The sequence below is a fragment of the Nycticebus coucang genome, chromosome 2, assembly GCF_027406575.1.
Source record: "Nycticebus coucang isolate mNycCou1 chromosome 2, mNycCou1.pri, whole genome shotgun sequence".
Lineage (NCBI taxonomy): Eukaryota > Metazoa > Chordata > Mammalia > Primates > Lorisidae > Nycticebus > Nycticebus coucang.
In genome coordinates, this window is record NC_069781.1 from 72,903,623 (window position 1) to 72,930,345 (window position 26,723).

Sequence of the window (26,723 nt, forward strand, 5' to 3'; positions counted from 1 at the left end):
AGAGAACTCTCATGAGTCTATTAGACATTGGTGGTTTTTCATGAGGATTTGGAAAACGGTAAATAGTTCTAGGGGAAAATCCATTTCCTTGCCTTTTCCACGTGTGGAGGCTGTCTGCATTCCCCAGCTGGCTCTGACCTCTACTTCCATCATCTTGTCTCCTCCCACTCTCCTTCTAGGACCCATATGTTTGCTTCAGGCCCACTCAGATATCTGGGATAACCTCCACATCTCAAAGTCCTTAGGTTATCACACCTGAAAGTCTTTTTTGCCAAAGAAGGTAACACAGTGACAGGTTTAAGGAGCCACCATTCTACCTGTTCATACAGATTTACCTGCAAATTCCACTTTAGCCACTGCCTATCTATGCAGCCTTCAGTAAGTGATACCTTTTCTCTGAGCCTTAGTTTTTTATTGATGAAACTGGGATAATAACAACTCTAGTTGATGAGGTTTCTTTTGCTCTGCTTTGTTTTGTTTGAGGATTAAATAAGGTCAATACCGCCTGCCTGGTACATGGCACCCACTGCACACATGTTATTCCTCAGAGAAGGAGAAAAATTATAGTTTTAGTTAAAAATCAATCCAGGGTCTGTCTATAGTCATCTATATCTCAGCATCACTGTATAATCAGTGATGATATTCAGGATGATAACTCAGATGCAAAATTCTAATCTCCAAAAAACATTAAATAATTGTTCAGGATATTCTCCTAATTAAGGTAGTATATTGACGTGTGATGTTTTGAGAGTTCTTTTAATTATGAGACTTGGAAAAAACAAAACCCATATTTTCTAGATATAAAAGTGAGTTAAACAGTAAATTCAGTTTCCCAGAGTCCCCTCCTGTGCCTTGGGATGCCTGTGCATTGGTGCCAAATGGATCCAGGAGAGATTATACTGAGTTTGGTGGGAGGAGGCCTTGACACCCTGTGGGAAACTTGAAGGAAAATGGGTGCTGTTCATAATATCTACAATGCTTCTCTGCCTACCCATTTGGAGTTTCCTAAATAAAGGGCCTCTAATTCTAGGACAAACAGGAAAATCCACTGTTCTGCCCACAAGTGCAGGTGAAATGTGGTATAGCTCAAAATGAAAAACAGGAGTTTCCATCAACACAAACAAGTCCTTCATCCTTTCAGAGAGAAATAACCATACTATAAAACATGTGATTAATTAATGTTGAACCATAGGGATAGCAAAGGGCCTGGGGGACATGGACTAAAGGCTTTGAAGGATCTTGAAATAAATATAAGTTCTTCTTCTCCACACCCATGGGAGTAAGCACTCGCCCAGTCCTCTGGGAAATGCAGTTACATGTGGCTATTACTCATATATGGGTGAAATGTTGCAAGGTTACTGGGATGAATCTATTTGACATAATAACAGGTTATGTTTGCAAAGTACTTTGGCAGCTATAAAGATCTTCCTTATATTTATTTCATTTAATTTGGGGGGTAACTCTGTAAAATGGCCTAGGTAGGATGGGGAGAGGGGTCTGGTTCCACTTTTGGCTGCCTCCCTGTGACATTGTCCATCTGTTGTTGCCTTAATGGTGACATGGATGCAGACTGCTTTTGTTGTTCCTTCTCCCTGACCCAAACCCTTTGAGGGCTGCAACAAAACAGTTGTACTCATTGCCTCTCTTCTTCTGGAAGTCCCCCTATACCAGTCAGTGGTTCTATAGCCTCAAAAGAACCCCTCGGGCAGACTCGGTCCTCCTCATTTCCCCTTAAGTCCCCCACCTCAGAGTCCTGCTCACTCCAGCGAGGAGTCTATTCATGGAAGTCTCCTCAAAAGTGCCCAAAGAGCCCTCAGCGAGGCCTCCCCTCCCAAGAGTGACAGGTGACCCCACCATCTATTCTAAGAGGGGATCCTACAACTCTGGAGTAGTCAAGAGAACCAGTTTGAGGGGATTTTCCCCTTTTCCCTAAGACAATCTGTGGCAGAAATAACAAAAGACACTGGTAACAAACAAAAGGGAGAGACAAGAAGTGTAAGATTAACCCAAAGTCCAGAACTTGAATAATCAATCTATCAGTCAATCAATTGGGGGTTAGTTTTGTGAGAGAAAAGAGATAATTTGAACAAGTTGTCCCTCACTCTTGCTTTTTCTCTGTCCTCTTTCTCACTCCCCCAAACTTTAAGAAACTTCCTTCTTAAGAGCACAAATCCTCTCAAGGTCACAGGTCAGGGACATAAAAAGTTTAAAAATAAACAATAATTTAAACAAGTTAAAAATATGTATAACAAAAAAGAAAACACTGAAGTTTGCCTGATAAAAGCAGAAACAAATCAAACACTAAGATGTAGGTCTTAGGCTCAGCAAGTGTGAGTTTTAAGTTTCAAAGACCCTACACTGTTCCCAAGAGAGGGGCTGACTGAAGGCAGAGAGGGCACTTCTCCTGTTCACATTAACAGGAAACAGACGTAAACCACCAGAGTGGCCAGGACACATCTTGCATGCTGGAAAAACCACAAGGATGGCCTGCTCAAACCAGCCATAATTTACGGTAGACCAGTTGGGAAGACTGTGTTATTTGTTGATTTTTGTCTCAGTAGTGGATGGTATCTCTGGAAGAGGTGGGGTTGACACAACCAGAAAACGTGTGTCAACTGGAAATATATTTATGGTTTCCTGCAAGGCTGATAAAGTTGAAAAATCCACCCATATATAAACAAAACGGGGGTGAAGAGGGGTGCAGGTAATAAGTCCAACCTTATTTCCTTATAGTCTGACCAAGCGGCTCCTTCACAAGTTTCAGCAAGGTTGACAGCAGACCTTTGTGTTTTGCTCACAAGGACTAGATTTGCTTTCCCTTGCTGAGCAATCTGTGGCTACTTGGCCACTCATATCTGGGCCTGGGCAGAAAGAGCTGGAAGATGGCAGGAAGGAAGCATCAGGATTTAGGATATCAGTGTTTCCAGGACAGGGTTTCTAACTGTAAGAAGAAAGGTTTTCCTCACCATCTGTAAGGAAATAAATGTTTGATTGTAGGTTAGATATTCACTTTCAGGAAATGGCATCATAGTTTATAGATTACCCCTTAAATTAAGAGTTTATGCTACTATTGTTGGCCAGGGGAGTGGAGGAGGACTTATTTTTTTCCATAACTCTGGGCTTTATTGTAGGCTCATGCACTCTGCTCTTTTTTCCCTTCCTCCCTAGAGGACACACAGGAAGAGTAAATACAGCTGTGTATCCCTAGGCTTGTTCTAAAACCTAGGAGGGTGGGACCGGGCTGTAACTCTGCATGGCAGTTTCACAGCCCAGGCATGTTCAACTATGTCTATGTTATGATATAGGGGCCAGAGAGAAGAATGTATTTCAGAATATTTGTTCAGAAAATGTTCTCCTTTTTATTCATTGTTTGTGCAAAATAAACAGAGCAGCTGCTAGAAATGGGGGTGGGGGGAGGGGCAACATTTGACAATGTGAAAAAACTGACCTCCTGAATAACTGGGAGAGAAGAAAGAGACCTGACTAGCTCTATCTGATAAACTCTAGCACTGTAACCTTTCCCCCAAATCCAGAGATAGCAATGCCAGGTATAACCTGATTTTTCACTTAGGAAAATATATTATCTTTAGCAAGCAATGACCTCGGTAGAAGGCTTAAAGGTGAGGGCACATAAGTTTCAGACTGGCAGCCACTGTGTGGGATCCAATTTGCAGACCTATTTTGTTTGGCACAAACAAAGGTCTTCTTTTTAAAAACTTGTTCCCAACATTAACAGAGCAGAACATTTCACATAAATATCTGAATTTCTGCCTTTTCTTAAAAAAAAAAAAAAAGCAGATCTGGCTGTGTTCAGCCCCAAATTCTGCAGAGCAATAGTTGGCTGTTACTGATTTAGGTGGGGCCAGGGTTGCAGTTCACCCCAGAACTCACCACTCCTTGTAACCTTTACATGACCTATTTTATTCTCTCACTTTATCTGCCCACACCAGGACATGGTTTGTAAATGTTCTATTTTGTTCCTTAAATAAGTCACATCTACCCTACTGACATGGTAACACTTTTGAATAACCAAAGTCTATTTGTCACTGGGCTTTTTATTTCTGAATCTCTTAATTTGGGCTCCCAGCATTAAAGATTAGCTTTACGTCTGGCTAGGATATCAGAATCAAGAAGACATGGGAGGAAAATGGTTTTTAGGGTATGAATTAGTGTATTTCCTTTGCCTTTTCTTAAGAATCAGCATCTCCGCTACAGATCTGTTTATTGATTTTCTTTAAAAAATAGCAGAAATCCTAATTTAGAACTTTGAATTGCTTGGAAGTTTGAGGCTGCTGAAATCCAAGGCACTTATTATTATCATCACAATTAACAACAATAGCAACAGACTAGCAAATTGTTTACTAAAAACAAACTTGGGCAGGCATTTTTGTCTGGAACTAAGAATTCTTTTTAAATTCTGCTTGCTACAGTCAGCTACAAATAATGTCTGCTGAGGTGAAATTCATATAATATAACATTGTCTGCTGTTTGACTGAGGTGAAATTCATAATATAACATTATTTTAGGGCAGCACCTGTGGCTCAGTGAGTAGGGTGGCGGGTTTGACCACCAAGGGTGGCAGGTTCAAACCCGGCCCCGGCTAAACTGCAACAAAAAAATAGCAGGGCCTTGTGGCAGGCACCTGTAGTCCCAGCTATTGGGAAGGCTGAGGCAACTCCTCGCCTAAGCCCAGGAGTTGGATGTTGCTGTGAGCTGTGACGAAACAACACTCTACCGAGAGCGACAAAGTGAGACTCTGTCTCTAAAAAAGAAAAAAAATTATTTTAAAAGTGAACAATATAGCAGCATTTAGCATGCTACAATGTTGTGCAAACCACATTTTTATCACCCCAAAAGGAAACCCTGTACCTCTTAAGTGGCTGATTCCATCCTCCCTTCCTCTCTGTCTCTGGTAACATAAACTTGTGTTCTGTCTCTATGGATTTACCTATTCTGAATACTTCAGATAACAGAATCAGATAATATGTGACCTTCTGTGTCTAGTTTCTTCCACTTAGATAATGTTTTTGAGGCTCATCCCTGTGATAGCATGTATCAGTATGTCATTCCTTTTTATGACTGACTCATATTTGTAAATAAGTTTTTATTATTTAAAAAATAGAGAACCTATTCTTGGTATTTCTGGCTTTCTGTTCATCGTTGCTAATGTACCAAGGGGAAGTAAGACTTGAGAAAGGAAAACAGGTTTTTAGGGTGGCGTCTGTGGCTCAGTGGATAGGGTGCTGGCCCCATATACTGAGGGTGGCGGGTTCGAACCCAGCCTCAGCCAAACTGCAACAAAAAAATAGCTGGGCATTGTGGCGGGCACCTGTAGTCCCAGCTACGCGGGAGGCTGAGGCAAGAGAATTGCCTAAGCCCAAGAGCCAGAGGTTGCTGTGAGCTGTGATGCTACCACACTCTCCTGAGGGCAACAAAGCAAGACTCTGTCTCTAAAAGAAAGAAAGAAAGAAAGAAAATAGGTTTTCGTACAAGATTTCTCTCCAAGAAGGCAGTAATGAAGAGGCATGTACCTACAGGGGTAGGAATGCTGTGTTTCTAGGGGTAAAGAGAGCAAAGAGCAGTGTGGCTATTTTTAATTAAACGGTTACTCTTTAAGTAAAGATATAAATCAAGTTTCTTTCAGGCTGAAGTCTCAAGTTGCCTTTCAGCAACCTGAAATTAGATTGGTATTAAAGATTTTGGCCAAGCACTTTCCATTTTTTTCACTCACCTGGCCAACTACAAGAATTGGCAGGAGGACTTTGAAGACGTTACCTTCCCAGTTTCCTAATGCCATGCAAGTGAAGATTCCAACTACAGAATACCAACAGCAGACACATCTTGATCTCTTCTTACTGGGTCTCCTGGTGTAGGGCCTCATAACAGTCCTAGTAGTCCCATTTCTCACATGGGAAAACTGAGGCATGGCAAGACTAAGTGATTCACTGGCAGTTACACAGCAGGTGAGTGGTCGAGTGTCATATTCTGAAGTGTTTGGAGTGCAGTGCCCATGTCCTGAACACAGCATCAGACTGTCTCTTGTATCTGTTTTTCTTTTTTTTTTTTTTTTTTTGTAGAGACAGAGTCTCACTTTATGGCCCTCGGGTAGAGTGCCGTGGCCTCACACAGCTCACAGCAACCTCCAACTCCTGGGCTTAAGCGATTCTCTTGCCTCAGCCTCCGGAGTAGCTGGGACTATTGTATCTGTTTTTCAATGTGGTGTGTAAAGGTGCTACCTAGTTCTTCTGTTCATGTGAGAGGTAGGCATAAAGGGGTTGAGTGGGCTTGAGCAGCCAGGGAGAAGATGACAGTGCAGGCCTGGCATGCACAAAGCTTAAGGGGGTGGTGATGTGGCCCACCTGGTGGTTCTATCACAGCGCAGATGCCCTCTTATATGTATGGACCAGACACGAAGACCCTTGACTCTGCCATGGTCCACCGTTTTATCTAATGTGGGAATCACATGTCACAGAATCCTCCCTCTAGAGAGGGAGATGCAGCAGGTGGATAGGACATAAGAAGATGAATTTTCAGCAGGTCCTCAAGTGGTTCCTGTGTTATGTGGTTCTCAGACCACACTTTGAGAGGTATTTGCCATAGTCATACAAGAACTTTGAGAGAGATTTGTCATTTTCATGTAAGATCCGTTGTTGTCTCTTTTCTCCTTTGGGCATCTTAGAAAAGCAGAAGCTGCTGAGGCTATTTTGGGCAAGCAAGGACCCAAGGAAGGTCACAAAGCATCAAGGCCAAGTGAAACTAGTCCAGGACAGACAGCCTGCATGAGGGGTTCATGGGAGAAGACAGTGACTTAGAGGGGGCTTTGGAAAGAGATGGGGTCTCTGGGTGTTCACTCTTGAATGTGCTGGGTTCTGGCACTGCATGCACCCATTAACATTTTAGTAAACTAAAACAACCCAGTTTTAGCATGGACCAAATTCACATAAGTTGGCTTCCCCAGCCCTCAAAATGCTGAGTCATTTCCTCTCTTAACTTACCTGCCTCTAGTTCAATGGAGAAATGCAAACAAAGCCTTGGTGCCTGACCTCAACTAAATCCCTAGAGAATTCCAGGTTCCTGGGTTTGTCACCTTTAATCAAGGAATACGCTATGAAGGAAGGAAAAGAAAATTCAAAATCCAAAGCCATTTAAAAGTATATGCACCAATTCTTCTCCCATGTCATGGGCTGAATTTAAAGAATGATAATTGAGTGAAAATCCTTTTTTTAAAATTGGTTCAGCAATTAATTAATTACTGAATCTTTCTAAACATTTTAGTCTAGAGATGTGTTTGAGGAGCACAGGCCAGAGATTAGGTTTTTGACATGACATTCCTCCTGCTGGATAACATCCATGTTGGAATCAGTTTAAGAACTGCCTTCCTAAGGATTAAAATGACCATGCTCCACAGGCAAATGCCTTCCTAGGCATAGGGCTGCTGGAGACTGACCTCAGGCTCGTGGCTCTTAAAGGGAATGCTGAACTCACAGTAGAAAAGGTTAAAAATAGAGAAATAAATAAAGATATAACCATCATTATTGCTTCAGTATTTTTCCTTCCACTGGTATACTCCTGTCTATTCAAGTTTGTATTTTCATTTTTTTTTCTTTTAATATTTATAATATGAGCATTTCCCCCACATAATTGAATAGACTTTGGTCACATTATATTTAATACCATATGATGTTCCAGACTCTGAATGTACCATAATTTATTTGACTTTTTCTTTACTTGTATGATGAATGTATTCACTTCCACATATTAGATTTTTAGAGATGAGCATCTTTTTTTTTTTTTAATCACATCTGTGGTATTTGATAGATTCCTATATGTGAAATTACTACATCAAAATCATGAATCAAGGCTCCTGGTACATCTTGTATAATTGCTTTCTAACATGTATCCCACCAGTAGAATATGAAAATGCCTAGTAATTAAACTTTTGCCAGAAGTGTTTATTGTAATTTAACAAATAAAGTTTTCAATGTGATAAGTTAAACATGGTTCATATGTTCATATGCATTACTTTGATATTAAGAGTAAATAGTTTATGTATTTTTCTATGAAGGCATTTTTATTTATTTATTTATTTTTTGAGACAGAGTCTCACTATGTCACCCTTGGTAGAGTGCTATGGCATCACAGCTCACAGCAATCTCAAACTCTTGGGCTCAAGCTATTCTCACCTCAGCCTAACAAGTAGGTGGGACTGCAGGTGCCTGCCACAACGCCTGGCTATTTTTTTGTTGCAGTTGTTATTGTTGTTTTAGCTTGCCCGGGCTGGGTTTAAACCCGCCAGCCTCAGTGTATGTGGCCAGCTCACTACCTACTGAGCTATGGGTGCTGCCACATTTTTTTTTTTTTAACTATGTTTAGAGGATAAAATATACTATCCCCTTGTTTTATAAATTTGTTTAAAATCATCTCCTGAGTTTGTCATTTCAAACTTTTCATTATTTTTGGTGATTGTTTTTGTTTGTTTACTTGCTTGTTTGTTTGAGACAGCATCTCTCTCTGCTGCTCAGGCTAGAGTGCAATGGCTGGATCATAGCTCACTGCAGCCTCGAACTCCTGGGCTCAAGCAATCCTCCTGTCTTAGTCATCTGAGTAGCTAAGACTATATACAAGCGTACACCACAACCCGCACTTTTTGTAGAGATGGGGTCTTGCTGTATTAGCCAGGTTGGCCTCGAACTCCTGGGCTCAAGTGATTCTCCCACCTCAGCCTCCCAAAGTGCTAGGATTACAGGCATGACCTATGATACTCAGCCCTTTTGATGATGGTTTTTGATGTACAGAAGTTTTCAACTTTGTGTAGCATGTTATTTTTCCCTTTATGATGTTTTCTACTTCTTTTTGGATTAAAGAGTCCTTATTTATTTTAAGTTTTAATTATTATAATTATTTAATTATATTCACCTTATTTTTGTGATAGTCAAAAAATGGTCTATTGTTGATTCTGAATTCTACTTCATTTTTTTTCTTTGTTGTGTAATATGGTGTGAAGTTTCAATTTGATTATTTTTTTCCTCAAAAGAACCAGTTGGTGGCATGCAGTGGTACATGTCTATAGTCCGAAGCTACTCTGGAGGCTGAGGTGGGATGATCGCTGGAGCCCAGGAGTTCAAGTGCAAGTTCAGCCTAGGGAAACATAGTGAGACTCTTCCCCCATCTCTTAAAAAAACAAGAATCGATCTTGTCTCAATTCCATTTGTTTCCAAAAGTCTCAGATTCTCTTTTTTGATTGGCAATGGTAAATGATAACCTGGTATGGTGGCTTCAGCTAGCAATGAAGCTGGCTGGACTTGTTTTCTTACTCCTCTGTGCCCACCTAGCTATAGGGAAGTAGACAGCAGGGAGTACCAACCCAAGGTTTGAGGGACAGAGAAGAGTGGGGCACCATTAACCTCTTCCTAATCTCCAAGGACAGCTCAGGTCATAGGGGCTCTGAAGAAAACAGATTTAGAGATCTGGCTTATGTGCCTTTTGGGATATCCTTTCCTGCCAGCTCTGCTAAATCCCAGGCTGCCTGGCTTGTTGAAGTTGTTCTCCGTAGCTGACCTTTGTCACCAGGTCCTGAATCTTCCATTTCAGAACTTCATAGTTAGAAAGACCAATTGTCCAGCAACACTCTGAGGCCCCAGCTTTAGCCTTAAGGGATCTATACAAAACAAAAACGAACACAAAAAATTAATGTTGTCTCCCGAACCCAGACATGAATTCCATCCTTCTTCCTTAAAACAAAGCTTGTCCACCTTCATACTCCTCTGTGAGAATATAAAATCTGGCAATAGGCAACAGTACCCATCCACAATATTGACTCAAGATCCCTTTTTGTAATCCTTGCTCTCGGTTTTTCAATCTTTTGACTTGCTCTGCCTATCAGATTTTGACATCTGCTTCTTTTGCAATTGGTTTGGATTGTCTTCTCACCTCTTGACTTGATACCTCACTTGATTTGAATGTCACTGTAACATAAGGTAAAAGGCATCCTTCTGTCAGCCTCAGTGCCAGAGAACTCTACCATGTGCCCTAGTAGCCCTTCTTTCACAGGAGGCACATAGGCTGAGGTTTCCTTTTAAGGTACATTGGCTATGGAATGATTTGTATGGGAGACAGAAACTGGCAATTCAAGCAAATCCTGATAGCTCACATGCCCTTCCATTCACCTTAGCCAAGTTATTAGGATATACTGGCGAGATGGCAAGATGGAAGGGACACGGAACAGACATCTCTATGCTTGTCAATTAGTCTACCCTCACTTTGTCATAAAGGGATACACAAGAAAAACGTAATTAACTCAACTCCAGTGATCAACAGCTTACCTGCTGGTGTAGCCAAAGCCTGTGACATTCAACTAGAGTACATTTCAATCCAGTGTGATCTATTTTCCACACACATAAAATTACAAATCAAAGTGGCTTCAAACATTTGAAGGCCAAACAACATCAAACATTATCCATTCAGAAAGAGAGCTCTTGACAGCTGCAATTTTGTCCTTATGTTTTCTGACACCCATCCACCCCAAGAAGTGATGGCACAAAATAGATAAGCCATAAAATACCATGAAACATTTGCACTCTTCCTCTAGGACCTAGAAACCTCCACATCCTGCCTTATGTTTCAAAAATGATGGAAGGTCTAGCGTTTTGAGGAAGAAAATAAATAGTAAGATAGTTGATCCTTTTCAAAGACAATATATATTCATTCTCATTCAATAAATAGTTTTTGAGTTACAACCATGGGCTAGATATGGAGATAGTGATGAATAAATCAGATAGACATTGCCTTTGGTCTCATGGAGCTTACAAACTAAAAAGGATCTTATAGTGGTAAAATGATGCTGTTGCCATCATGACGTTGTTATGTTCTCATTTATTCGAGATATATGTACTGATACAAACTATGTGTCATATTTTGTGTTGAGTGGTGAATAAAATGATAAGCAAAATCAGACAGGATTCCTACCTCCATGAAGCTAGTCTAATGAGAGAGATAATAAATAATGACACGCATACCTGGGGCCACCAGAGCCTACAAATGGGAGAAACAGTTTTAATTAGAGTCTTGCTTGAGGAAGTACCACTTACACTGAGATTTGAAGGATGACTAGTAGTTACCTAGGCAATGAGGGGAGGGAACAACATGCCAGATAGTTTGTACATCATGCTAGAAGATCCAGTGTAAAAGGAAAGATGGTGTGTAGAAAGATGGCCTTTGAAAGCGCAATTGTGGCCAGTGAGCCTGAAATAAGCATCCTGGTGTTAGATGAGCCTGACAGGTAGGCAGGAGGAGACTCACAGGGCATTGTATGCAATCTGACATACATGCTAAGTCAAACTTCTGTAGTATGCTTTCCCAGATGGATTCTACATTAAAATTTGTAGTTGGGCAACCACCAAGAAGGGTGGTACCAGCAAGGACAAAGAACCTTGGAGCAGAGAGGCTTATTGTACTGGGGAGGAAGATGATTAGATAATTACAAGGATCTGCACTTAAGCCATGGGTCTGCTTCTCAACCACCCAGGTGATGTGGAGGAAGAATCGCTTTATTGAACCTTTAATTCCAGACAGCCACTTGTAGTAGTGGAATAGAATGCTGTTTTTAGGAGCCTATGATGTCAGATTTAAATTCTTCATCATTTACCTTTAGGATCTTCAGCTATTACATGAGAATATAAAGATTTCCTTTTCAGAGTTCTTTCGAGAATTAAATGACATATTGTGTTAAAGCGCTTAGGATAGTGCGTGGTTCATAATAGGTATTAAAACATAATAGCTTATTTTTCTTTATCTGTTAAACGTAGACATTACATAGTAACAGCGCTGGTTATCTCACAGGGTCATGCACATCTGATTAGATTATGTGAAAGCACCAGGCTGGGCCTGTTCTGCGTGGTCCTACTTCTAATTTTAAGAGTCAGGAGCTTACTTTTTTAAAAAGCCTGGTCTAATGTTCCTTTCGAAACTCGGGCTCTTGACTTTTTCAACTACCTAGTGCTGCACCATAGGAGCCCAGTGCATGTTTTTAAAACCGATTTCTCACTTTTCTCCTGTTTGGGGCTGCACGTTTATGAATCTTCTTCCCATTCGGAAAACTTCAGTTGCGTAAAGCTCCGCAGGAGACCGCGTACCCGCCACGCCCAGCGTGTGTAGGCTCTGAGGTGGTGCCCGCCTGGGGTCTGCCCAAACCAGCTGGGGCTCCGCGAGGAGGGACGGGCCAATCAGAATAAATTTGGCCCTCTGCAGTTTCCGTCCGCTCACTAGGAGGCGCTGCTGCGGCGGCGGCGGCGGCGGCCGGGGCTGTCGCGGGCTGGGGCGGTTGGGCTGGCGGCTGAGGCTGGTGGCCATGGAGTGGGGTTCCGAGTCGGCGGCTGTGAGGCGGCACCGCGTCGGAGGAGAGCGTCGGGAGGGACCCGCGCCGCCGCTGGAGAGGGAGGCCTCAGCGGAGGAGCTCCTGGTGGATGCGCGCGGCGGCGGCGGCGGCGGCGGCGGCGGCGCGAGGACGCGGAAGAGGAGCCTGGAGGGTAGCGGCGGCGCGAGCCGGGGCGCGGGGAATGGGCTGTCTGAGGCACGCGCCGCGCTGGGGCTCGCGCTCTACCTACTCGCCCTACGGACTCTTGTGCAGCTATCGCTGCAGCAGCTTGTGCTGCGCGGGGCCGCTGGCCACGGCGGGGAGTTCGACGCGCGCCAAGCCAGGTACCGGCTGCTGCCTCCAGGCACGGCTTGCGCGTTCCTTTGCGGCTTCTGCCGGGGCCCCGGGGCACCGCATCTGTGTGCGCTCGACCCTTCCGGACCCTGGGGCTCGCCGACCCCTGTCGGGGCTGCACGTGGCAGGAGGTGCCCTTGCGCGTCCTTTTTCTGGGATCTGAATTGCTAGGACATGGGGTTTGCCCGGTTCCCTGTTAAACTCGTGGTGCAGCTTAGGGGTGGTTAGGTGAATTGAGCGTGTTTTTTTACCCACTCTCCGCGTGCAGATGGTTGGTTGTAGGCATTCTTCCCATCGTCTGCAGTGTAACTTCCACTTTTTACCTTGGTACTACCTTGGTACTGTTTTCCAAGTGAAATGGAGTTACAAAACCTAGACCGTTTTGTAAATTGGTTTGGGGGGAGGGCGTTGGAAGCAGTTACTGCAGTATTCTAACTTTCTGAGGGTCACAATCCCCAAATTCGTAAGCTGTCAAGTCTCTCCCTGGACCAGTCAAAATTTGGAAAGTCAGGAAAGTTCTAAGGTTGTCTTTAAGTCCCCTGGATTAGTGGCTGTTTAGGGTTCGACTTTTTTTTTTTTTTTTTTAAGGGACCTTTAAGTATGGTAGGAAAGGTGATTAAATCAAAGATATTGTAACCCAAGTGTGTCAAAGCTCATAAAATCATAAGCTAGCAGGACGTTTTCAACAGCTAATGTTTAAAAACTTTGAATACTATACAAAGTGCTGAAAGCTTATTTTCTTAAGGACTTTCTGGAACACCTCCATCACCCTCCTTTGTCCACTTGGAATGCAATGAAAGGACAAAAGTAATTTTTTTTTGTTGTTGTTTTCATTAGGGGTAGAGTTGGTTTTGGCCTAAATTGAAGTTGTTAGGCCTTGTGTGTACACTGGGAAGGCTGGGTCAGTTCTTTACCATCAAAAGTTTTTCTTTGCTTATTTAACCTCTTGACTGGATTGTCTTTGCATTGATTTCTGCTACCTGGAAGTAGTAACAGAATCAATAACTCTTAAGAGTATGGCACAATAAGTTATATTCTGTCCTACCTAACCTGTCACTCAGTTTGAATACAATCCTTAGCCTTTGTATTGATTTCATATGAGGAGAAATTGGGAGCAGGGTGGTTGAGAAAACTGAAGGGATCAACTCATGGGAGACAAAATAAAATGATGGAACTTTGCAAGTGGTTTTCACAGCATGTCTGAAGTAATAAAAAGCAGTCTTAAAATGAGAAGTCAAAGAACTAAGCTTTTTGTGGGGAGGAAGGAGAATGTGGTGGAAAGTTGCTCTGTGCTCAATGTTATTTTTAAACTTAAAAACCTTTGTTTTTTAATGACGAACCTTTGTTGTCATTCTTTTTGTTGCTTCCAGGGATTATCTTGAACACATAACATCTATTGGTCCCAGGACTACAGGAAGTCCAGAAAATGAAATTCTGACTGTGCAATACCTTTTGGAACAGATTAAACTGATTGAAGTGCAAAGCAACAGCCTTCACAAGATTTCAGTAGATGTACAAAGGCCTACAGGTTCTTTTAGCATTGACTTTTTGGGAGGTTTTACTAGCTATTATGACAACATCACCAATGTTGTGGTAAAGCTGGAACCCAGAGATGGAGCCCAGCATGCTGTCCTGGCTAACTGTCATTTTGACTCAGTGGCAAACTCACCAGGTATGTACCTTTTTTTTGTCATTTTGAAGTCACAGCTGAAAGTTCATTAACATAATCCAACCTGCTTGGATGATTGTGGGCACCATTTTCTTGGGCAAACCTTTTTTTTATTGTGATGAAAGGCAGGATAATCAGACTGGTATCATTTAGTGTAGGATATGACTTTCAATAGTCTCTTAAGTGCAGTATTATTATTATTATTTTAACATTAATGCCAGTAGCCCAGTGACAGGACTTGGAGTCTTTCCAGTGATTCTGGTAGACTGAAACAGCCCTATTAGTAGTACCAGACACTGTTTCCTGGAATTGAGTTCTGCCAGTTCAGGTGTTATTGAGCTGGGTGTTATACTAGGCTTTGTGGTACTTGATGAAGGACAATCCTTGTCTTCAGGGATGTGTGGTTTGAAGGATATCTTCTCTGGCAGTCTCTGTTGACTCATAAAGTAACAATTTTGGTCCACTGAGGGTACCATACTGTTAGAGAACTTAAATTAGTCCATACACTTTTCTTTTGAAATTTCTTTGGCAAAATAGAATATTAGGTATTATGATAGTAACTGACAAATACTTGTCAAGTGAATGAAAATCTCCTAAATTGAACTTCCATGTGTTATAATAATATTCCTCAGAAAAATGTTTTCAATAGTTAAAGAAATAATAAGAAGGGAAGAAGAGAAATAACATTTTACAATGATGTCTATCATAGCATTAGTGGTGGATAAGTTCTGTGATGGCAGCTGGCTCAACCCCCTCATTCGACACAGGAGTAAATTTAGCAGACTGCTGATCAGAGACAAAACTGAAATAAGATGCTGAGTTTTCTGGCTAGTCAGTTCTTACAGCTACATTTGGGGAGGAAGGAGAGTATTAGAGTGTAATTAACGCTCCCTTTGGCAAATTGATTAACCTCTCTTTTCACAGTTTCTCATCTGTGAAATCGAAAAAATAATAATATTTCCTGATACTGTTGCTTGGAGGAGTAAATGTAAGTCAGATACAAGAGTAGCATCTGGCATGGAATCTTTTTTTTTTTTTTTCCTCTTAACTGTTATTTAGTATTAATACTTCTGGAGTGCTTAAACTTATAGCTAGCAGGCCCAATATAAACATCTAGAGTTATACAGAGTATAAAGTAAAATTTATTTTCTTGATAAAACAATTCATATGATAATGTCTTTAATTAGAAAGCTTGACAATTGCACTTAGAATGTAATTTACCTTATCAAAACTCAGTGCGCGCACATTTCTTATATAAAGGCAGGAGTTCCTTTGTGTATGCCGGAGAACTAGTGGTATTTTGTGTTCATGTTGAAGCAGTCATAAATGTCACCCTGTGTCCACAATTATAATGCTTACATTTAGGAATGGGCAAATAAACACCATGGTTGCTTAAGAATGTATGTTAGAAAGATTTATGTATAAGAATCAGAAATAAATGTAGGGAAAGAAAAATAGTTTTTCTTATGACATTCATAGTTCTTAGCTGAAGTGGACCTCTGCAACAAGAGACAGGGTAACAAGAGAAAAACAAATAGGAGTTTATTAAAATGATGCTTCATGTACTATGTATACATACACGTACTTGAGAGATACCCAGGGAAAATGAGTAAATTTCAGTTAGGTTAGAAATCTGGCTTATATAGCATCTTTAACAAAGAATAGTGCATTTTTGGAGAAGTGACAAGACAAAGGAAAAGGACCTGAGTCTCTAGGGCTGGCAAATGGTAAGAAGGCAAATGAATGGTAGATAAAGGTTATTAAGGTTTATTATGTAGATCTTTGGTGCTATCACGAGGTTGTTTGAAGTTGTCTTTGGTGATCAACCTTTGTCATCCTTGGTAGAGAGGGGAGGTGGGACACCTTTGTAAATTTATGTTCTGCTTTTTGGCAAATAGGGGGAGAGCAGAGAACTTTTTTTGTTCAGTATCTACTTCTCTAATTTCTTGCCTTTAGCTCAAACCAATCCTTACGCTAAAGTGGCATATTTCGAGGTGGCATATTCTGCTAACCATCACAAATATAGGTGCCATATATTACAATTCACATATATGGAGTCTAATACTTAAAGGATGGCATTTTAATGAGCTGTTAGAACCTATTTTTAACTAAAATTTTATAATAATGCGCATACCAGCAATCTCAAAGAAATTTCTGTCAATACAACAATTTCTGTCAATTGTTATAGGTTAGTGGTTGGACTAATTGAAGTGTGGGTTTTTTTGTTTGCTTGTTTTGTTTTTTAAGTTCTCAACAGTGTATCTGGGGCTCAGGAACTGATACCAGTTAGAAGTAATGTTATCCACAGAAAACACTTGATTATCTTGAATCTCCTGTGTGGTTGGTAGAAGAGATATTAAGTTATTTTGAGGGTAGCTTCAATTTCAAGGTTAATTCTAAATGGAAAGCAGTGTTGGTTAACCACCCAGGCCTTGCAGGTATTGTCCTTTTACTTCGTTTCACTTTCTTAAAGATATTTTACCCTTCTCTTCTTTTTTTTTTTTTTTTTTTTTTTAATTTGGCCGGGGCTGGGTTTGAACCCACCACCTCCGGCATATGGGACCGGCACCCTACCCGCTGAGCCACAGGTGCCGCCCTTACCCTTCTCTTCTAAGACATCAAGACCATTAAAGGAAGAGAAGATAAATGGACAGTCTAACTTTTTAAGCAGTTCTTTACAGATACCATTACTTTGAATAAAGAAAAATTTTATTGTTGGTTTCAAAGTAAAAAAAAAAAAAGTTTATTTCATTTCTGAAAGGTAATACTTTTTACTGATAGCAACATATACTAATTACTTTTTGATAGTAATTAGATAATTAATACATTACTTTGGTTCACTTTGATTAAAATGCAATCCAGTAATCACCACCAAGACAAGAATAATTAATAAGTAGTCTCTTCTTTAGTAGGAATTGGGTCTGAAATTTAACAGAGCCCCAACAAGCATTCTCTCTGGCTGTAGAGCCTTCCTTAAGTTTGCAAAGAGAGGGAAAAGCTAGCATTGATTGCACACAGGGGTCAAGTACTATGCATTATCTGTGTGCTCCACATAACATACCTGTGAGATAGATATCATTAGCCTGCTTTCTAGACTCAGAAATAGTGGAGTAAAGCAACAGAGCTAAAATTTACTTCGAGGTTTTTCTTACTGTAATCCACACTAAAGTTTTTAGCACACTGCTTCCCAGTATGTAAACCCAGAAATGTTATTGCCTGGATTGTTATAGTGCCTATTGATTACTCTTTAAATTTTTTATTATGGAAAATTTCAAACATATACAAACCCAGAGTTTTTTAATGAGCCCCAGCGTACCTGTCACCCAGCTTCAGCAGTGCTATCTTCTTTTCTACCTCTGCTGCTCTCCTCTCAACTCCTTGATTATTTTGAAGCAGTTCTTAGCTATAACGGTTTCTCTGTAAGTATCTCAGTTTATACTGTAAATTATACCATGAATTACCATGAATTTTAAGGGCTTTAAAAAAGCAAGGCACTAAGATCATCTTTATAGTTACTTTTAATTAGCATGTAAAGTTTCTGAATCAAGAAGACTGTTCAGGTCTTCTACTTTGTCAGCGGTGGGACCATGGATACTATTTAGGTCATTAGTGTCCCTTTCCCTTGTCTTACTAGGTTAGGTGGCTTCTTTGTACTTTTCCATCACATCATTGTCTTGGAGAAACCTTAAAAAAAGTTACACCATCCAAACTGACCCCTCAGTAAATGTGGAGTAACCTGAAACTTCTATGATTTTGGCAGGAAAACAAGAAAGAAAAGAGTAGGTGGCAGTGGGAAAAGATGCAGGAAGGCATGAGTACTAGAAGTGAGACTATTACAGAGGATGTGGAATACAGAAAAAGAATGAGTGGAAAATCTCTTTAGGTTGCTGAGAATACCAGTATTTAGTATGACCTTAGGTCCTATCTGGTTGATTTATTCAACAGATATTAATAGATTGTTGTGGGCCAGGCATGGTTTCAGGCATTTAGAGAAAATCAGTCAGTAAACCAAAGATCCTTGCCTTCATAGAACTTATTGGCAGTGGGTATAATTGTCACCTAATGATAACAGAGCTATGCTTTTGGTCATACAGCTGTTGTGATGTTTCTTTGAGGGGGAAACTATTCCTAACCACAATGGTTCATACTATAAAGATTTTAAAATCTGAGGTGCAAATCTGTTTTTCTGATTTGAAGGTGCCAGTGATGATGCAGTTAGCTGTTCAGTGATGCTGGAAGTCCTTCGTGTCTTGTCAACATCTTCAGAAGCCTTACGTCATGCCATCGTGTTTCTCTTTAATGGTGCTGAGGAGAATGTCTTGCAAGTGAGATTTTACTGTTTTAAATACTAACCTTGACTAATGACAAGGATAATAACCATAGCTAACACTGACATTCATATTATTCATATGAGTAATATCGTAAAGTGATACACTAAAGAAATACCTACTGTACTTGGCAGTACTTTAAGAAAATTCATAGTCACTTAAGTAGATACATTCAGTATTTGTAAAATGCAACTCAGGATTGATCATTTTGGTAGTGTTTGATTTATAAAAGGGCTCTTTGATGGCATAATTACTTTCCTCAGGTTTTATTTGACATTGGAGTTTCAGAGATGTTTTGAGGCAGAGACACAGTGTGAATGCCCAGCCACATGGATTATCTTTTCTCTTTTCCTTGCCTTTTGTTTTTGCACAGCATCATACTTAATAAGGGTGTTGTTTGGCACCACTCAGGGTAATCAGACTTCCTTCCGTGATGGGTAACTTTCCATACCCATAATGTGCAGAGCCATTATGCATAGAAAGAGAAGTAGAAAATGTCTTCTGATACTGCCTTTGAAAAATGATTGTTTTGTATTCATATTCCTTACCTCATCAAGATAGCCTTTCTGTCCTTAAAATAAATAAAATAAAGACTTAGATAATTTAAGATTGTTGAACCTCTGTTTGTTTTCTTTCCTTCTCATTAAGGCCAGTCATGGTTTCATTACTCAGCACCCCTGGGCCAGCTTGATTCGTGCATTTATCAACCTGGAGGCAGCGGGTGTAGGAGGGAAAGAATTGGTATTCCAAACAGGTATGTGAGGCTGCGCAGTATATATTTTAATGTAATTGTAATTCTTTTTTTTTTTTTTTTTTTTATTGTTGGGGATTCATTGAGGGTACAATAAGCCAGTTACACTGATTGCAATTGTTAGGTAAAGTCCCTCTTGCAATCATGTCTTGCCCCCATAAAGTGTGACACACACTAAGGCCCCACCCTCCTCCCTCCATCTCTCTTTCTGCTTCCCCCCCCATAAACTTAATTGTCATTAATTGTCCTCATATCAAGATTGAGTACATAGGATTCATGCTTCTCCATTTTTGTGATGCTTTACTAAGAATAATGTCTTCCACTTCCATCCAGGTTAATACGAAGGATGTAAAGTCTCCATTTTTTTTAATAGCTGAATAGTATTCCATGGTATACATATACCACAGCTTGTTAATCCATTCCTGGGTTGGTGGGCATTTAGGCTGTTTCCACATTTTGGCAATGGTAAATTGAGCTGCAATAAACAGTCTAGTACAAGTGTCCTTATGATAAAAGGATTTTTTTCCTTCTGGGTAGATGCCCAGTAATGGGATTGCAGGATCGAATGGGAGGTCTAGGTTGAGTGCTTTGAGGTTTCTCCATACTTCCTTCCAGAAAGGTTGTACTAGTTTGCAGTCCCACCAGCAGTGTAAAAGTGTTCCCTTCTCTCCACATCCACGCCAGCATCTGCAGTTTTGAGATTTTGTGATGTGGGCCATTCTCACTGGGGTTAGATGATATCTCAGGGTTGTTTTGATTTGCATTTCTCTAATATATAGAGATGATGAACATTTTTTCATATGTTTGTTAGCCATTCATCTGTCATCTTTAGAGAAAGTTCTATTCATGTCTCTTGCCCATTGATATAAGGGATTGTTGGCTTTTTTCATGTGGATTAATTTGAGTTCTCTATAGATCCTGGTTATCAAGCTTTTGTCTGATTGAAATATCCTTTCCCATTGTGTAGGTTGTCTCTTTGCTTTGGTTATTGTCTCCTTAGCTGTACAGAAGCTTTTCAGTTTAATGAAGTCCCATTTGTTTATTTTTGTTGTTGTTGGAATTGCCATGGCAGTCTTCTTCATGAAGTCTTCCCCCAGGCCAATATCTTCCAGTGTTTTTCCTATGCTTTCTTTGAGGATTTTTATTGTTTCATGCCTTAAATTTAAGTCCTTTATCCATCTTGAATCAATTTTTGTGAGTGGGGAAAGGTGTGGGTCCAGTTTCAGTCTTTTACATGTAGACATCCAGTTCTCCCAACACCATTTATTGAATAGGGAGTCTTTCCCCCAAGGTAAGTTCTTGTTTGGTTTATCAAAGATTAGGTGGTTGTAAGATGTTAGTTTCATTTCTTGGTGTTCAATTCGATTCCAAGTGTCTATGTCTCTGTTTTTGTGCCAGTACCATGCTGTCTTGAGCAGTATGGCTTTGTAGTACAGACTAAAATCTGGTATGCTGATGCCCCCAGCTTTATTTTTGTTACTAAGAACTGCCTTAGCTATACGGGGTTTTTTCCGGTTCCATACAAAACGCAGAATCATTTTTTCCAAATCTTGAAAGTACGATGTAGGTACTTTGATAGGAATGGCATTGAATAGGTAGATAGCTTTGGGAAGTATAGACATTTTAACAATGTTGATTCTTCCCATCCATGAGCATGGTATGTTCTTCCATTTGTTAATATCCTCTGCTATTTCCTTTCTGAGGATTTCATAGTTTTCTTTATAGAGGTCCTTCACCTCCTTCGTTAGGTATATTCCTAGGTATTTCATTTTCTTTGAAACTATGGTGAAGGGAGTTGTGTCCTTAATTAGCTTCTCATCTTGACTGTTATTGGTGTATACAAAGGCTACTGACTTGTGGACATTGATTTTATATCCTGAAACATTACTGTATTTTTTGATGACTTCTAGGAGTCTTGTGGTTGAGTCTTTGGGGTTCTCTAAGTATAAGATCATGTCGTCAGCAAAGAGGGAGAGTTTGACCTCCTCTGCTCCCATTTGGATTCCCTTTATTTCCTTGTCATGCCTAATTGTATTGGCTAGAACTTCCAGCACTACGTTGAATAGTAAAGGTGACAGAGGACAACCTTGTCTGGTTCCAGTTCTAAGAGGAAAAGCTTTCAGTTTTATTCCATTCAGTAAAATATTGGCTGTGGGTTTGTCATAGATAGCTTCAATCAGTTTTAGAAATGTGCCACTTATGCCTATACTCTTCAGAGTTCTAATTAGAAAAGGATGCTGGATTTTATCAAATGCTTTTTCTGCATCTATTGAGAGGATCATGTGATCTTTATTTTTGCCTCTGTTAATATGGTGTAATTCTAATTCTAATCTTAATTCTAATTCTAATAAAAGTGGAAAGTTTTTGGATATAAGTAGTCTGTTGAATGAACCCTCTTGAATGAACATTCTTTTAAAGCTTGAGGTGGTGTTAGCTTGTCTTTGTTAAAACTTTTTTTTTTTTTTTGAGACAGTCTCATTCTGTTGCCCAGGCTACAGTGCTTTGGCCTTAGCCTAGCTCACAGCACCTTTAAACTGAATTCAAGCAATCCTCCTGCCTCAGACTCCCAAGTAGTTGGGACTACAAGCACCTGCCACAACGCCTGGCTAATTTTTTCTATTTTTAGTAGTGATTGAGTCTTACTCTTGCTCAGGCTGGTCTTGAACTCCTGAGCTCAAGGATCCTCCTGCTTCAGCCTTCCAGAGTGCTAGGATTACAAATGTAAGTCAACACACCTGGCTTTTTGTTAAAATTAAAAAAAAAAGTAATATTAATAGCATCTGTCACTTATATAGTGCTTTTATATGCCAAGTGTTCAACGCATTTTAGCATATTAAGCCACTTAATCTTCAAAACAATGCGAGGGATAAATACTATTATTACTTCTATTTTAGAGATGAAACTGAGTCAGTGATTATAACTTGCCCAGGATTTTGTAGTTGGTTAATGGTAGAGTGGGATTTGAACATAGGCAGTCCAGGTTCAGAGCCTTTACTCATAACCATTAATCAGATTAACATATAGCTGGAAACTTTCTTTTAATATGGGTAGTTAATAATTAATATAAATAATTTAAAATGTTAATTATTTCATGAATTGAAATGAGAAAATTTACCTGTAGTTTAAGAAGTTTAAATTTATCATTGGATTAATTGAAAGTAAAAAAAATTCAGTATAATATTTAATTACCCAGCGAAATGTTTTTTAATTTTATGATTAAATTTTTCTGAAGATAGCAAGATAAAGTTGATGAATGTCAATTTATCTTTCATCTTTATTAATAGAATTTAAAGCTCATAGATGTGTTTATCCAGGGTGTACTAAAATTTGGTCTTGAAAGTTTGGTGCCATTTCTTTGCCCTGTTAGAAATTAGGGTGATGTATCTTATCCAGAGAAGTACGTAGCATTTTCTAGATGTTTTAATATCGAGTAGTATGTTTGGGGATGTAGTGAAAGTGAGTAGGTTAATAGAGAAACTTGTTTCATAGCACTTTTACAACCTGGTGTTATTTAAGTTACAAAGCTGTGCTAAGTATGTTTTCATTACCTAAATAATATTCTATTTTAATATTCTTCATTGAACTTATTTTAAATGTTAATCCTTTTAAATGGATGTAAATTTTACTTCAGTTAAACCTTTGAGAATCTTAAGTCATGAGGTCGGAAGCAGCAAGGTTCTCCTTTTCAAATCTGAAATCTTTTTGCTTTTACTCCTGCGCTTCATCTGCAGGAGTAAATACATGCTATGGTATTATCTGTGTCCTTGCTTTTCTTGGATGTCACTAAGGATAGGAGGAACACATACAACCACCACTAGGTCAAAGGGCAGCAAGATAAGATTCTGTAAGCAAAGAGGACCCTGGATCTTTCTTTCCCACTGTGAAAATCTTCAGCGTTCCACGTGGGCAGGAGGGTGTCTTTGTATATTTTCCATGTTGGAAGTATACTATGTGTTAAGTCCTTTGTATCCATGCTTTTAATTTATTACTGTAGCATCTTGTCTCTATACTCTACCTACCTGGAGGAAAACTCATGTTATGGTTTAGTCTGTGCTCTTCCTTCATTTTTTTATGAGCATATATATTAATGTACACATATTTTATGCACATATATTAATGTGTTTTACATATGTATAGTCCAAGAGGTTAAAACACACTTAACTACCTAGGGCTAGTTAGGTCCAGACTCAAGTCAGTTCCTCCACTTAAATTTATTAAGTACTCACTTTTGCTAGGCTGACTAGCCCAAAGTCCTTAGTCTTTTCACTAAATGTATATAGTTTTAGATAAAAAATTCTACAGGTACATGATTTAAAACTCTATTGTTGCTTCAGAGGGAGATGTTTATTTGGGGAATTTTCATGACTAGAATAATCATTATTACCTAATTTTTAAGATGGGCCAGAAAGAATTACTTTATTTATCAGACTAGTAATTTCATTTCATGAGTCAGGGAGGGGGCTTGACTTAATAATTTTTAAGTTATTACAACTTTTTAAAAATTATTATTTATTATAAAAACCTTAAATAATTTTTTTAAATTTATGCAGATTAAACCAGTAATATATAGTCCTTGTAAAAAATTCAGATATTACCTACCTTGAATGTAAGAAAGCCTATAAGCAAAACAGTGATAGAATCTTCTTTTGTGAAAATATCTGTAATCCTACCAGAGCAAACCAGTATTATAGTTTAGTCTGTACACTTTTGCAATTTTTTCTAAGTGTATACATTAATGCATATGTATATATGTGTGTATATATATTCCTTACAAAAATGGGATCATATTCTATTACAGTCTCCTATAGAGTGAGTTATTATTTTTTGGTTAAACTTTATTGAGATATAATTCACGTATCCAACAATTCACCAATTTAAAGTGTAAGATTTAATGGTTTTTAGTGTCTTTACAGAGCTATGCAATCATCATCATAATCAATATTAGAACATTTTTAATTCTTTGATTTTTTTTCATTTTTATTTTATTTATTTTTTGAGACAGAGTCTCATCTTATCACCCTCTGTAGAGTGTGTGACATCACAGCTCACAGCAACCTCAAACTCTTGGGCTCAAGTGATTCTCTTGCCTCAGCCTCCAGAGAAGCTGGGACTGTATGGGCCTGTCACAATGCCTGGCTATAGAGATGGGGCCTTGCTCTTGTTCAGGCTGGTCTCGAACTCTTGAGCTTAGGCGATCCACCCACCTCGCCCTCCCAGCAGAGTGCTGGGATTACAGACATGAGCCATCATGCCCGGCTCTTAGAACATTTTTTATCACCATAAAAAGGAAACCCTGTACTTACTATGTCAGTCACTCCTGTTTTCCCTTTAAAAGCCAGCCACCTGTCTATTCTTTGTCTTTATAAATTTGCATGTTCTAGGCATTTCATATACAGGTCTGGGTTATGAACAAGATAGTTTTTTGTTTTTTTTTTTTTTTTGAGACAGAGCCTCAAGCTGTTGCCCTGGGTAGAGTGCCGTGGCATTATAACTCACAGCAACCTCTAACTCCTGGGCTCAGGCGATTCTCCTGCCTCTGCCTCCAAAGTAGCTGGGACTACAGGCACCCACCACAATGCCCTGCTATTTTTTGGTTGCAGCCATCATTGTTGTTTGGCTGGCCCTGGCTGGATTCTAACCTGCCAGCTCAGGTGTATGTGGCTGGCGCCTTAGCCGCTTGAGCCACAGACGCCAACCATAAGATAGGTTCTGTAGGTTTGTTCTGAACTCGAATTTGTATATAAGTTGGAACAGGTACATTTACCTATAACTTGTAATAATCCCTGTTTGTAAGTGCGAGTTGTATGTAAATTGGATATTTGTAACTCAGGGACTGCCTATAAATGGAATCATATAATATGTGGTCTTTTGTTTCTGGCTTCTTTAACTTAGTTTAATGTATTTGAGGTTGTTTAGAGACAGAGGGAGACTGCATAAGAAAATGTTATTTGGGAATGGGCATTGGAATGCCAACACATAGTACGTGAACCATAAACTATGTGTGTAGCCATCATTGTAGAAAAGGAAAAGTAAGGTTTTTATAGGAAAAAATGAAGAGTATTATAGGCCTTCATGGCCTTCCCTGGCTCTTTTGTCAGGTATTTTAACACAGTTGACTCCATTTTCATTCTGACAGCTTTCACAAGTTTCACCTATGTTGTAGCATATATCAGTACTTCATTTTTTTAAAGGCTGAGTAACCCATTGTATGGATATTCTACATTTTGTTATCCATTCATCATTCATGGATATTTGGATTATTTCCACTTTTCAACTTTTATGAATAATGTTTCTGTGAACATTAATATGTAGGTCTGTGTGAGCTTGTTTTCATTTCTTTTGGTTAGATATATTCCATTCCTAGGACATGTGGTAGACATATGCACAACTTTTTAAGAAACTAGGAAACTAAACAATTAAGTTTTATTTGTGAAGGAATACAAATTCATGTAATGGAAAGATGTTTTTATATTATTTGGCAAAAAGTAAGTAAAATGATAATGCCCAGCTGGTGCTGATAGAGAAACTGGCATTTTCATATACTGTTGGTGGAAATGTAGATTGATGCATTTTGTCAGTATATACAGTAGAACCTCTGTAAGTTGACCACCCAGTTGTAACAAACTGGTCAACATATGGGGGTGGTCAACATAAGGAACTAGGCCCACTGACATGTACATGTGGTGCATATCTGGTCTATGAAAATTAGGTCAACTTAAGAGTTGGTCAGTGTAGGGAGGTGGTCTGCTATGAAGGTTGTACTGTATCACATTTATTTATTTATTTATTTATTTATTTATTGAGACAGAGTCTCACTATGTCGCCCTTGGTAGAGTGGCATGGCGTCACATCTCACAGCAACATCAAACTCTTGGGCATAAGGGATTCTCTTGCCTCAGTTGTGCCCGCTACAATGCTTGGCTATTTTTTTGTTGTAATTATCATTGTTGTTTGGCAGGCCCGGCTGGGTTTGAACCTGCCAGCTCCAGGTATATATGGCTGGTGCCTTCATTCATTTTTAAAATGAGTAGGCCCTTTAGTCCAGCAGGCCTACTTCTAATAATTTGTCCTGCAGAAATAGTTGATGTGGACATGTTGATAAAAGTCTTGCATAGTCATCTTGACTTTTTTACAAGAATTAAAAATTGAAAATATGTTCAGGGTCCATTAGAAGGAGACTGGTTATATAAATGGTGATTCAAATCTTTTTTATCTTTTACATCATTTTTTCTTCTCTTTGGCATCGTTATACTTTTCTCCCATCTTAAA

General features: G+C 39.5%; 1 protein-coding gene across 3 annotated transcripts in view; it reads left to right on the forward strand.

The window, feature by feature from the left end:
- The first annotated feature begins 12,268 nt into the window (after positions 1-12,268).
- Positions 12,269-26,723, forward strand: part of ERMP1 (endoplasmic reticulum metallopeptidase 1) — a 69,720-nt gene continuing 55,265 nt past the window's right edge. For all 3 annotated transcript variants that reach the window (XR_008376354.1, XM_053573350.1, XM_053573351.1), the window contains exons 1-4: positions 12,269-12,696; positions 14,077-14,378; positions 18,573-18,700; positions 19,352-19,457. Coding sequence is in view for 2 of the 3 variants with exons in the window: in XM_053573350.1 (XP_053429325.1) it covers positions 12,347-12,696; positions 14,077-14,378; positions 18,573-18,700; positions 19,352-19,457 (886 nt within the window). In the remaining variant the exon portion in view is untranslated. The remainder of the gene's footprint in view (positions 12,697-14,076; positions 14,379-18,572; positions 18,701-19,351; positions 19,458-26,723) is intronic.